This window comes from Oncorhynchus kisutch, linkage group LG16 (genome assembly GCF_002021735.2).
Source record: "Oncorhynchus kisutch isolate 150728-3 linkage group LG16, Okis_V2, whole genome shotgun sequence".
In the NCBI taxonomy this organism is placed as follows: Eukaryota; Metazoa; Chordata; class Actinopteri; order Salmoniformes; family Salmonidae; genus Oncorhynchus; species Oncorhynchus kisutch.
In genome coordinates, this window is record NC_034189.2 from 5,754,241 (window position 1) to 5,766,030 (window position 11,790).

At 42.5% G+C, this 11,790-nt stretch overlaps 1 protein-coding gene and 1 long non-coding RNA gene across 3 annotated transcripts in view; one reads left to right on the forward strand and one right to left on the reverse strand.

Annotated features, from left to right (window-relative positions):
- The first annotated feature begins 2,233 nt into the window (after positions 1-2,233).
- On the forward strand, positions 2,234-6,438 carry LOC109880713 (butyrophilin subfamily 1 member A1-like). 2 transcript variants are annotated; one of them, XM_031791664.1, is made up of 5 exons: positions 2,234-2,708; positions 3,619-4,002; positions 4,190-4,474; positions 4,591-4,718; positions 6,134-6,438. In XM_031791664.1, the coding sequence occupies exons 1-5, from the start codon at positions 2,627-2,629 to the stop codon at positions 6,218-6,220; spliced, it is 966 nt and encodes a 321-aa protein (XP_031647524.1). In that variant the 5' UTR covers positions 2,234-2,626; the 3' UTR covers positions 6,221-6,438. The 2 variants fall into 2 exon arrangements, with proteins under 2 accessions (XP_031647524.1, XP_031647525.1); XM_031791665.1 differs by having other exon boundaries at positions 3,619-3,939.
- A 711-nt stretch (positions 6,439-7,149) lies between these two features.
- LOC116353923 (uncharacterized) overlaps positions 7,150-11,790 on the reverse strand; it is a 42,531-nt gene continuing 37,890 nt past the window's right edge. Inside the window, exon 3 of the long non-coding RNA XR_004203328.1 lies at positions 7,150-7,644. This is a non-coding gene — a long non-coding RNA (uncharacterized LOC116353923). The remainder of the gene's footprint in view (positions 7,645-11,790) is intronic.

Consider the following 11,790-nt stretch of genomic DNA (forward strand, 5'->3'; position numbering starts at 1 on the left):
TGATCCATCAGAAACCCATAAATATCTCCAGGTCTGTTGAACAAAGTGATTTTCATTGTGTGTCAGTATGACCCCAGTTACACACAGACACACACTGTCTGCAGTGATTGTCATTATAATGTAATTTATTTATGTATTTATTTTCTATTGTACAGAGTTGTCTATTGTTGTCTGTCGCTCCCCAGTGGTTCTTTGTTGTAAGAACGAACTTATTTCCTTCCCAAATGGTACCCTATTGTAGTGCACTATAAAGGGACAGTATTCTCCCAAACCGCTGATAATCGCAGAGAGATTCAGGTTTCCTAAAATAAATCAAGAGGAGGGGGAATCAATCTCACAGTTTGTGGCTGTATTGAAACAGTTATCTGAACACTGTGAATTTGGGTGATCAATGAGTGACTCTATACGTGAGTGTGTGGCATGTTAGGTTAGGCTACTGTTTTAATCACTAACGTTATCAGGTTAGGTTAGGCTACTGTTTTAATCACTAACGTTATCAGGTTAGGTTAGGCTACTGTCTTAATCACTAACGTTATCAGGTTAGGTTAGGCTACTGTTTTAATCACTAACGTTATCAGGTTAGGTTAGGCTACTGTTTTAATCACTAACGTTATCAGGTTAGGTTAGGCTACTGTCTTAATCACTAACGTTATCAGGTTAGGTTAGGCTACTGTTTTAATCACTAACGTTATCAGGTTAGGTTAGGCTACTGTTTTAATCACTAACGTTATCAGGTTAGGTTAGGCTACTGTCTTAATCACTAACGTTATCAGGTTAGGTTAGGCTACTGTTTTAATCACTAACGTTATCAGGTTAGGTTAGGCTACTGTTTTAATCACTAACGTTATCAGGTTAGGTTAGGCTACTGTTTTAATCACTAACGTTATCAGGTTAGGTTAGGCTACTGTTTTAATCACTAACGTTATCAGGTTAGGTTAGGCTACTGTTTTAATCACTAACGTTATCAGGTTAGGTTAGGCTACTGTTTTAATCACTAACGTTATCAGGTTAGGTTAGGCTACTGTTTTAATCACTAACGTTATCAGGTAGGTTAGGCTACTGTTTTAATCACTAACGTTATCAGGTTAGGTTAGGCTACTGTTTTAATCACTAACGTTATCAGGTTAGGTTAGGCTACTGTTTTAATCACTAACGTTATCAGGTTAGGCTACTGTCTTAATCACTAACGTTATCAGGTTAGGTTAGGCTACTGCCTTAAATCACTAATCGTCTTCCTCAAAAATACAATCATTTGTTTGGCAGATTAATTTATTCATGTTTCACAATTGGATAATCCCATATAAAGACAGACATCACCATTCCTACCAAGGATAGTGTGAGTGAACTTCGGGAGAAGGGGGAATGGGGTGGGGGGGGGGGGGGAACTGTAGCAACACTATGAGCTGGTGGCTGGGCGCCGCGGGCGGTGTAGTGACCGAACAGGGGCGACGGAGGGCGGCAGACAATTGTCAAAATATCGTCTCAAATTCAAGTGCTGCCATAGGCGACGGTCTAATGGGAGGGCTGGCCCTGATCCCGTCTGTAAAACCACAATGAGGACATCAAGTAAGTTTTCATAAATCATTGGGTTCCGTTAAAGAAGAAAACGTCTTTATTTTCCATTGACGTACTCAACTTCTATTGCTCTCTGCAATGTTAAGTTATTCTCAGTCAAAAGGGGTTTCTGAATTGCCTCGCTGCGCATGCCACACACTAACCTATCACGTATAGAGTCACTCATTGATCGCCCAAATTCACAGTGTTCAGATAACTGTTTCAATACAGCCACAAACTGTGAGATTGATTCCCCCTCCTCTTGATTTATTTTAGGAAACCTGAATCTCTCTGCGATTATCAGCGGTTTGGGAGAATTACTGTCCTTTTAAGGTAGCCACAATTTCATCTTATGATTTATCACCAGGTTTTTCAGGCGTTACTAGGCTGCGCAGTAGATTGAATATTTTTCCTCCCATAACAGTCAAAAATGTTGGCACAACGACTCTTTAATACTTTAATTCCATTTGCCAACACAAAGAACTCCAACGTTCTGAGTAAGAACTCCATTGTTCCACAGATTCATCAAATGTTCCTATATTTCCAACCAAATGCAGACATTTTCGAGTTTATTTTTCTTTCTCATACTTTTCAGACGGTCCCTTACTCCCAGAACCTCCTTCTTTTTTCTCTCTTTTACCTCGTGACCCTTCTTTCCGCAGCGAAACTTCCGGTCTCGTTGCCGTGACATCAAAAGCTAGCTTGCGTTACTCGACTGGCTACCTCCACGTTTTGTTTGCGTCTTTCTACAGCGAAAGTTGTGTTGTATAGCACACTGGATTACTTATACTACTAATATAAGGACAGGACAGGACATGAGACGGGAGTATAAATTAACGTTGGCATTGTTTAATGCGTTTCATAGGAAGAACATTCCAAGCGTTTCAACGTACAGGTGCAGTAGATGGTATAGAGTATGATACTAGAATATCAATACTCAACAATAACATTGGACAACAACTGCCGATAAACAAAAACCAAAGGAGAACCATCGAGCGACGGATCAGAATTCCGAAAATTCAGAATATATTTGTTATATTGAACCTTTATTTAACTAGGCAAGTCAGCCAATATGAAGACTTCTTTGCCCTTCTGGTTGTGTACAATGTCAATGTACATCATCGGAATATCATCAACATCTAGTGATACAGTTGGTAAGTAAGTTAGCTTGCTAGGACTAATGTGGATTATACACAGCTTCTGTAGAATGGGATAGGGCCCGGTTTCCTGAAAGCATCGGATAGGATCCTACGGTTCTAACGATAAACGTAGCCTTAAGATGCTTCTTGTAAACCGGGGCCAAATCAAAGTTTATTTGTCGTGTACACTGATTTGCAGGTGTAACATCTTGCTGTCAGGGTCAGGTATTGCTATTAACTGTGGTTTCAGTCCCTTCCTAAAGCTTTTAACCGAAACACGGGCACGGAATAGCCTTTGTTATTGTTTCGACAGCTGATTGCTGAAATGTCTGCAGGTAACTGTTCAGAACTATTAAAGGCCCAGTGCAGTCAAAAATCAGATTTCCCCTCCTGTGTTTTATATTTACACACTGAGGTTGGAATAATGCTGTGGAATTGTGAAAATTATGATTATGCCATTTTAGTGCTGGAGATGCCACTTCTATTCTATCACAAAAAAACGTGATCTCTTTAACTTAACTTAAGTTACCCAGAAATTATTTGATCTTCAGATTGGACCTTTTAAAAGTGTCTCCTGAGGTCGCCTAGCATCATGTGAAAGCTCTCACCAAAGAGAGATCAGCTGTCTGTGGAAATGCAGCCTTTTTCATATCTGTGATTGATTCAAACACCTCCGATCAACTCATCAATAAACAGATTGTTCTAACTGATCCCTACTATTTAGTGAGACACTTTATTGAATTGTGTATGAGAGTAAAGTTCACATTTGTAGGACTGATGTTACTCAATGTTCATAGACCATTTCATGGTTCAAATGACCTTAGCTGTTGTGGGAGTCACTATCCACATGCTCAACATTCAGTAGGCATATATCTTGCTTTGTCTTAAAATATATGAATCTGTAATCTGTTTTTCTCACGGACAGTTCAACCCATTGTGGCCTTAGTTGGTGATGACGTCATCCTGCCTTGTACCCTGAGACACACAGTCAGTGCTGTGCATCAGTCAATAGAGTGGCAGAGACCGGACCTAAAACCAAAAGAGGTCCATCTTTACAGAGATGAGAAGGACGATCTTGTGCTCCAGAATCCAGTCTTCAGGGGAAGGACCTCACTGTTTAAAGAAGAACTAGAGAATGGCAACACTAGTTTAAAGTTGACCAGAGTGAAACTCTCTGATGCTGGCAACTACACCTGTTACATTCCACTGCTGGACCACCAGAAAACCATCATTCAACTCCTTGTTGGTGAGTCAACACACCTGCTGACCACCCAAACCCCCTTAAGAGACAGATCTCATGAAATCAGGGGTGAGTTCAATGTCAAGTCCATTGCATGATGAGTATTAGTTACATACTGTAGATTGGTTAGACTACATACTTACCTTAACCCAAGTCCATGTAACTGTGGTATACGGTCTGATATCACAAACATTATAAACTAGGTGGTTTGAGCCCTGAATGCTGATTGGCTGAAAGCCGTGGTATATCTGTATAGGTGCTGTGTCCAGACCAGTTATCATCATTGAGAGAATGGAAGGCGATGAGGTGGTCCTGCGGTGTGAGGCTGAAGGCTGCTACCCAGAGCCTGTCATGGAGTGGTGTGACGCTCAGGGACGTGTCCTCCCTGCTGCTGGACCTACAGAGATGTCCAGAGACCGTGAAGGCTGCTACACTGTGACAAGCCATGTCATCGTCCCGAAGTCTGACAACAACACCTTCACCTGTCGCGTTCAACAGTTGGAGATCAAACACATGAAGGAGAGACAGGTTCATGTTCCAGGTGAGAGTTTTGGATATTTGAATGAAGGCACTATCTGTACAGTAAATCCTGTTTAAAAGTCATTTAATGTGTAATAAGCATTAGGTATTGTAATAATTCTACATCCTGTGTTTCAGATCAGATGTTTCCTAAGACGTGTCATTCCTGCTGGCTGACAGTTCTTGGAGCAGTTCTTGTTGAAGCTGTAGCTGTAGCTGGAGGTCTCTACCTGTTGATAAAAAAAAGGATATTGACCTTCAGAAAGGTAAGTCACACTTCCTGGTGTGGTAGTGTTATGGGGTGGAGTTACTTCCTGGTGTGGTAGTGTTCTGTGGTGGAGTTACTTCCTGGTGTGGTAGTGTTATGGGTGGAGTTACTTCCTGGTGTGGTAGTGTTATGGGGTGGAGTTACTTCCTGGTGTGGTAGTGTTCTGTGGTGGAGTTACTTCCTGGTGTGGTAGTGTTATGGGTGGAGTTACTTCCTGGTGTGGTAGTGTTATGGGTGGAGTTACTTCCTGGTGTGGTAGTGTTACTTCCTGGTGTGGTAGTGTTATGGGTGGAGTTACTTCCTGGTGTGGTAGTGTTACTTCCTGGTGTGGTAGTGTTATGTGGTGGAGCTACTACTTTAACGCCTGAAGGTACCATGTTCATCTGTACAAACAATAGTACACACACAATATAAACACCATTGGACCACGCAGCCGTCATACCGCTCACGAAGGAGACGCGTTCTGTCTCCTAGAGATGAACGTACTTTGGTGCGAAAAGTGCAAATCATGAGTACAACCACCACTGTAGCTGTAATGAATGAATACAACCACCACTGTAGCTGTAATGAATGAGTACAACCACCACTCTAGCTGTAATGAATGAGTACAACCACCACTCTAGCTGTAATGAATGAGTACAACCACCACTGTAGCTGTAATGAATGAGTACAACCACCACTGTAGCTGTAATGAATGAATGAATACAACCACCACTGTAGCTGTAATGAATGAATGAATACAACCACCACTGTAGCTGTAATGAATGAATACAACCACCACTGTAGCTGTAATGAATTAGTACAACCACCACTGTAATGAATGAATACAACCACCACTGTAGCTGTAATGAATGAGTACAACCACCACTGTAGCTGTAATGAATGAGTACAACCACCCCTGTAGCTGTAATGAATGAATACAACCACCACTGTAGCTGTAATGAATGAGTAAAACCACTGTAATGAATGAGTACAACCACCACTGTAGCTGTAATGAATGAGTACAACCACCACTGTAGCTGTAATGAGTACAACCACCACTGTAGCTGTAATGAGTACAACCACCACTGTAGCTGTAATGAATGAGTACAACCACCACTGTAGCTGTAATGAATGAATACAACCACCACTGTAGCTGTAATGAATGAATACAACCACCACTGTGATGAATGAGTACAACCACCACTGTAGCTGTAATGAATGAATACAACCACCACTGTAGCTGTAATGAATGAATACAACCACCACTGTAGCTGTAATGAATGAGTACAACCACCACTGTAGCTGTAATGAATGAGTACAACCACCACTGTAGCTGTAATGAATGAGGACAGGTGACTGTTAGTTGACTGATCATGTGAGGTGCTATTAGACAGTTCTGTTCTAATCCTGTCTCTCATCCCGTTTAAACAGGAGGCGTGGACGTCATTAATAAAGAACAAGGAGACGACGAAGAATGAGGAAGATGAGGCCAGTGTTCTCAGTCTGTCATCGGTTTAAATGTGAAATGATCTATAATAATAGTATTATGTGCCATTTAACAGACATGTTTGGATGGTCCCAGGAATCAAACCCACTATCCTGGAGTTACAAGGACCTTACCTATGACTACATTTCGTTGTATCCAATTGTTAGTATTTACTATCTTGTCTCATCGCTACATCTCCCGTACGGGCTCGGGAGAGACTAAGGTCGAAAGCCATGCATCCTCCGAAACACAACCCAACCAAGCCGCACTGCTTCTTAACACAGCGCGCCTCCAACCCGGAAGCCAGCTGCACCAATGTGTCGGAGGAAACACCGTGCACCTGGCGACCTGGACAGCGCGCACTGCGCCCGGCCCACCACAGGAGTCGCCAGTGCGCGTTGAGACAAGGATATCCCTACCGGCCAAACCCTCCCTAACCCGGACGACGCTGGGCCCATTGTGCGTCGCCCCATGGCGGCCGGCTTTGACAGAGCCTGGGCGGAACCCAGGGTCTCTGGTGGCACAGCTAGCACTGCGATGCCTTAGACTACTGCGCCACCCTGGAGGCCCCCTATGTGCCATTTAACAGACATGTTTGGATGGTCCCAGGAATCAAACCCACTATCCTGGAGTTACAAGGACCTTAACTATGACTATATAGGAATATGCATATATTTACATTTTAGTCATTTAGCAGACGCTCTTATCCAGAGCAACTTACAGGAACAATTAGGGTTAAGTGCCTTGCTCAAGGGTACATTGGCAGACTTTTCATCTTGTTGGTTCAGGGATTTGAACTAGTGACATTGGTTACTGGCCCCACGCTCTTAACCATTAGTCTACCTGCCACTCCATATATGGCACTAGTCTACCTGCCACTCCATATATGGCACTAGTCTACCTGCCACTCCATATATAGCACTAGTCTACCTGCCACTCCATATATAGCACTAGTCTACCTGCCACTCCATATATAGCACTAGTCTACCTGCCACTCCATATATGGCACTAGTCTACCTGCCACTCCATATATAGCACTGTGTCAGAAGCATTAGTTCTTTATATCAGACATCTTTGGTGTAGTTTATGTAGTCTGTAATAGGTGCTGATTTATTTGACAGGGACAATGCATATAGTGAAAGGACCAGCTATTGCATACAGAAGCAATCAATGCCTGGCTGAGTTGGTGAGAGACTTCTGTATTGTCGGGGTCGCGACAGAGGTCACACGTAGGGAGTTGCAGAAGGGACAGTCTTATCAGGCTCTTCTCAGGTACTAAGATTTGTCTCTGGGGTCGTAATGACCTTTAACTGTGCCAGTAATCTGGAGGCTGAGTTGGTGAGAGACTTCTGTATTGTCGGGGTCGCGACAGAGGTCACACGTAGGGAGTTGCAGAAGGGACAGTCTTATCAGGCTCTTCTCAGGTACTAAGATTTGTCTCTGGGGTCGTAATGACCTTTATCTGCCAAAATCACCAGGTGCTCTTCTCTATTACCTTAAAGGTAGACTAGAGAAGAATGGGAGAAACTCCCCAAATACAGGTGTGCCAAGCTTGTAGCGTCATACCCAGGAAGACTCAAGTCTGTAAACGCTGCCAAACGAAGTACTGAGTAAAGGGTCTGAATACTTTTGGAAATGTGATTTCTATTTTTTTTTGCAAAAATGTCTAAAACCTGTTTTTGCTTTGTCATTATGGGGAATTGTGTGTAGATTGAAGAAAAAAAAAACGATTTAATCCATTTTAGAATAAGGTTATAAATGTCAAAAATGTGGGAAAAGTCAAGGGGTCTAAATACTTTCTGAATGCAGCAGGGGGATTCGATCCAGCAACCTTTCGTTTACTGGCCCAACGCTTTTCTCGAGGCGACCTGCCGCCTCATGGCTCTATGTAGTAAGGTGTTCGCAATGGGCTTATATGATAAACTTAGCACACAATATATACAGCTAGCAAAAGGTAATAACTTAGCACGCTAGGCTAGCAGGCTGAATATATAGCAATAATAAAACCAGCACCATTAGTGGTAGGGAGTTAGCATGCTGTGTGGCTAACAATGCTAATATGTAAACAGACAGCCATCTTGGTAGAGGTTCGTATGAGGAAGTGACCGGGTGTGATGACTTCACCGATCGGCCATACTGGTTGTGTAAGAATGATCGCCTGGTAGCCATCTTAGACACAACCACCAATGGAAGGCCTGAATACTGTTCTGTACCCAGAACTATGCCAAGAGGATAGATAAACAGGATAAGCAGTATGGATAGTAACCATACATGAATTGCTGGCATATAAACACTGGTTAAGGCATGTATTACAGAAGCACGTCTGTTGTAGATATCTTCTCTGTAACGCTTTATGCACTGCGCTGACATGCATGATTGTTGATCATGTTCAGAAGAAGGCAATTAAATAGTCTACTGTACACAGCGCACCACAGCAGCCTCAACTCTGACAGCTGTGTAGCTGCTGGTCAAGTCCTTCAGAGACTTTATCACTCAGGATGGACCTTTTCTCTGCTACTGTTTTTACCATGTAATGTAAAACATCACCCTATATACCCTAGAACAATAGTGTATTTACCTAGTCGGCTTGTTGTCGTGTGTTGGAGGAATATTCCTCTTGAGATGCATTCACGTTGCAATATGTAGCGTAGAGAAATGTATTCTGATGAGCAGTCAAAGCACAACAACTCATAATGAAGGAGAGCAGTTTTTACAGATCTAGAAGCACAACAACTCATAATGAAGGAGAGCAGTTTTTACAGATCTAGAAGCACAACAACTCATAATGAAGGAGAGCAGTTTTTACAGATCTAGAAGCACAACAACTCATAATGAAGGAGAGCAGTTTTTACAGATCTAGAAGCACAACAACTCATAATGAAGGAGAGCAGTTTTTACAGATCTAGAAGCACAACAACTCATAATGAAGGAGAGCAGTTTTTACAGATCTAGAAGCACAACAACTCATAATGAAGGAGAGCAGTTTTTACAGATCTAGAAGCACAACAACTCATAAATGACTCATAATGAAGGAGAGCAGTTTTTACGGATCTAGAAGCAAAACAACTCATAATGAAGGAGAGCAGTTTTTACGGATCTAGAAGCACAAGCATTTCGCTACACTCGCAATAATATCTGCTATCCACGTGTGTGACCAATACAATTTGATCTGCAATGTATGTGAGGCCTTTGAGACATCATACTAGATATGTTGACTTGCTGGTCAAGGGAAATGCAAGTGTTACTTCTTTGAGTTGCTGAGTCAGAGGCCTGAATACTGAATACTTGTGGGATATTAATGAATGTGAACTCAGCAACCGTAATTCCAGAACAGTCCCACTGTTGTAATGGTGTGATGTGTGTCTTCTGACAGACTCTATGCTGAGTAAAGTCATGTTTTTATCCTAAAACGTTTTTCTACCAGAACCAAAGTGTGTCTCTGAAAACCTATTTAAATCAGTCTGTCCTGACTCAGCTCAACAGTCTCCAGTCTACCAACTGGTCTCTAATAACTATTTAAATCAGTCTGTCCTGACTCAGCTCAACAGTCTCCAGTCCACCAACTGGTCTCTGTAATAACTATTTAAATCAGTCTGTCCTGACTCAGCTCAACAGTCTCCAGTCTACCAACTGGTCTCTGTAACTTCATCTTTGTCTCTGTGGTGTACAGTCTTCAGGTGATGATGGGGGTATTGAATCATCTCTCTACTCTCCTCCTTCTCTCTCTCCTTCCTCCTGCTCTCTCTGAGTAAAGTCATGTTTTGTCCACCTCTTTAGTGAACAGCTCTTTTTTCAATAGGGGACCACTGCTCTTTTTTTCTAAATCAGCCTTTGGATTCCTTGCACCTTGCGTTTGGAACGATCTACAATGCACTTAAATGGGAGGCATTGGTGTCTCTGGGGCATTTGACAGTTGTTAGGGGACCTTTTTATTGAAGAATGTATTTTTCTGTGATCGTGTTTTTCATGTATTTTAATGTGTAGTTTGTATTGTATTGTCACCTGGAAAAGAGACCTGTCAGCATTAACTTCCTGTCAAAATAAATGTTTTAGGTGAACGGAGACAAATGATCCGGCTCACAGAAGACTGCCCATCACTACACAACAGAGGGGATATTACCATATTTTATCATATAAATGGAGAAAAAAAACATTACTTTTTTGAGTGAATAATAATTAGTCATTATTTATAATAATACCAATCAGGAAGTGTCCAATTTTTTGAGATGAACTGAACTGTAGTCTAAACGAGATACACACTGAGCTGTTGTCTAAATGAGATACACACTGAGCTGTTGTCTAAATGAGATACACACTGAGCTGTTGTCTAAACGAGATACACACTGAGCTGTTGTCTAAACGAGATACACACTGAGCTGTTGTCTAAATGAGATACACTGAGCTCTTGTCTAAATGAGATACACACTGAGCTGTAGTCTAAACGAGATACACACTGAGCTGTTGTCTAAATGAGATACACACTGAGCTCTTGTCTAAATGAGATACACACTGAGCTGTAGTCTAAACGAGATACACACTGAGCTGTTGTCTAAACGAGATACACACTGAGCTGTTGTCTAAATGAGATACACACTGAGCTGTAGTCTAAACGAGATACACACTGAGCATCAATGCCCCCTACAATAGGGGCTGTTACTGCATCAATGCCCCCTACAATAGGGACTGTTACTGCATCAATGCCAGCTACAATAGGGGCTGTTACTGCATCAATGCCCCCTACAATAGGGACTGTTACTGCATCAATGCCCCCTACAATAGGGACTGTTACTGCATCAATGCCCCCTACAATAGGGACTGTTACTGCATCAATGCCCCCTACAATAGGGACTGTTACTGCATCAATGCCCCCTACAATAGGGACTGTTATTGCATCAATGCCCCCTACAATAGGGACTGTTACTGCATCAATGCCCCCTACAATAGGGACTGTTACTGCATCAATGCCCCCTACAATAGGGACTGTTACTGCATCAATGCCCCCTACAATAGGGACTGCTACTGCATCAATGCCCCCTACAATAGGGACTGTTACTGCATCAATGCGCCCTACAATAGGGGCTGTTACTGCATCAATGCCCCCTACAATAGGGACTGTTACTGCATCAATGCCCCCTACAATAGGGACTGTTACTGCATCAATGCCCCCTACAACAGGGACTGTTACTGCATCAATGCCCCCTACAATAGGGACTGTTACTGCATCAATGCCCCCTACAATAGGGACTGTTACTGCATCAATGCCAGCTACAATAGGGACTGTTACTGCATCAATGCCCCCTACAATAGGACGCCCTGGAGGTTTTGTAACATTCTTGTGTAATTTCGGCAAAATCTAGAAGGTGGCAATTTCAGGGTGTTGAACGGTGATTTGACCAGAACTTAAATACCCATCTAGGACAGTAAGGATAGTATTCTGAAATTGGGAGGTGGGTCACTTCTGAGTTTCTTGTAAAAGGTGTTGTCAAGCAGCTGTCTATGACCCTCATTTACATAAACTGTCCTATCCATGAGTACAACTGATCCGCCCTTATCAGCAGGGAGGGTAAGGACCGACTATCGGATTGTTTAATCAAGCAAAGCT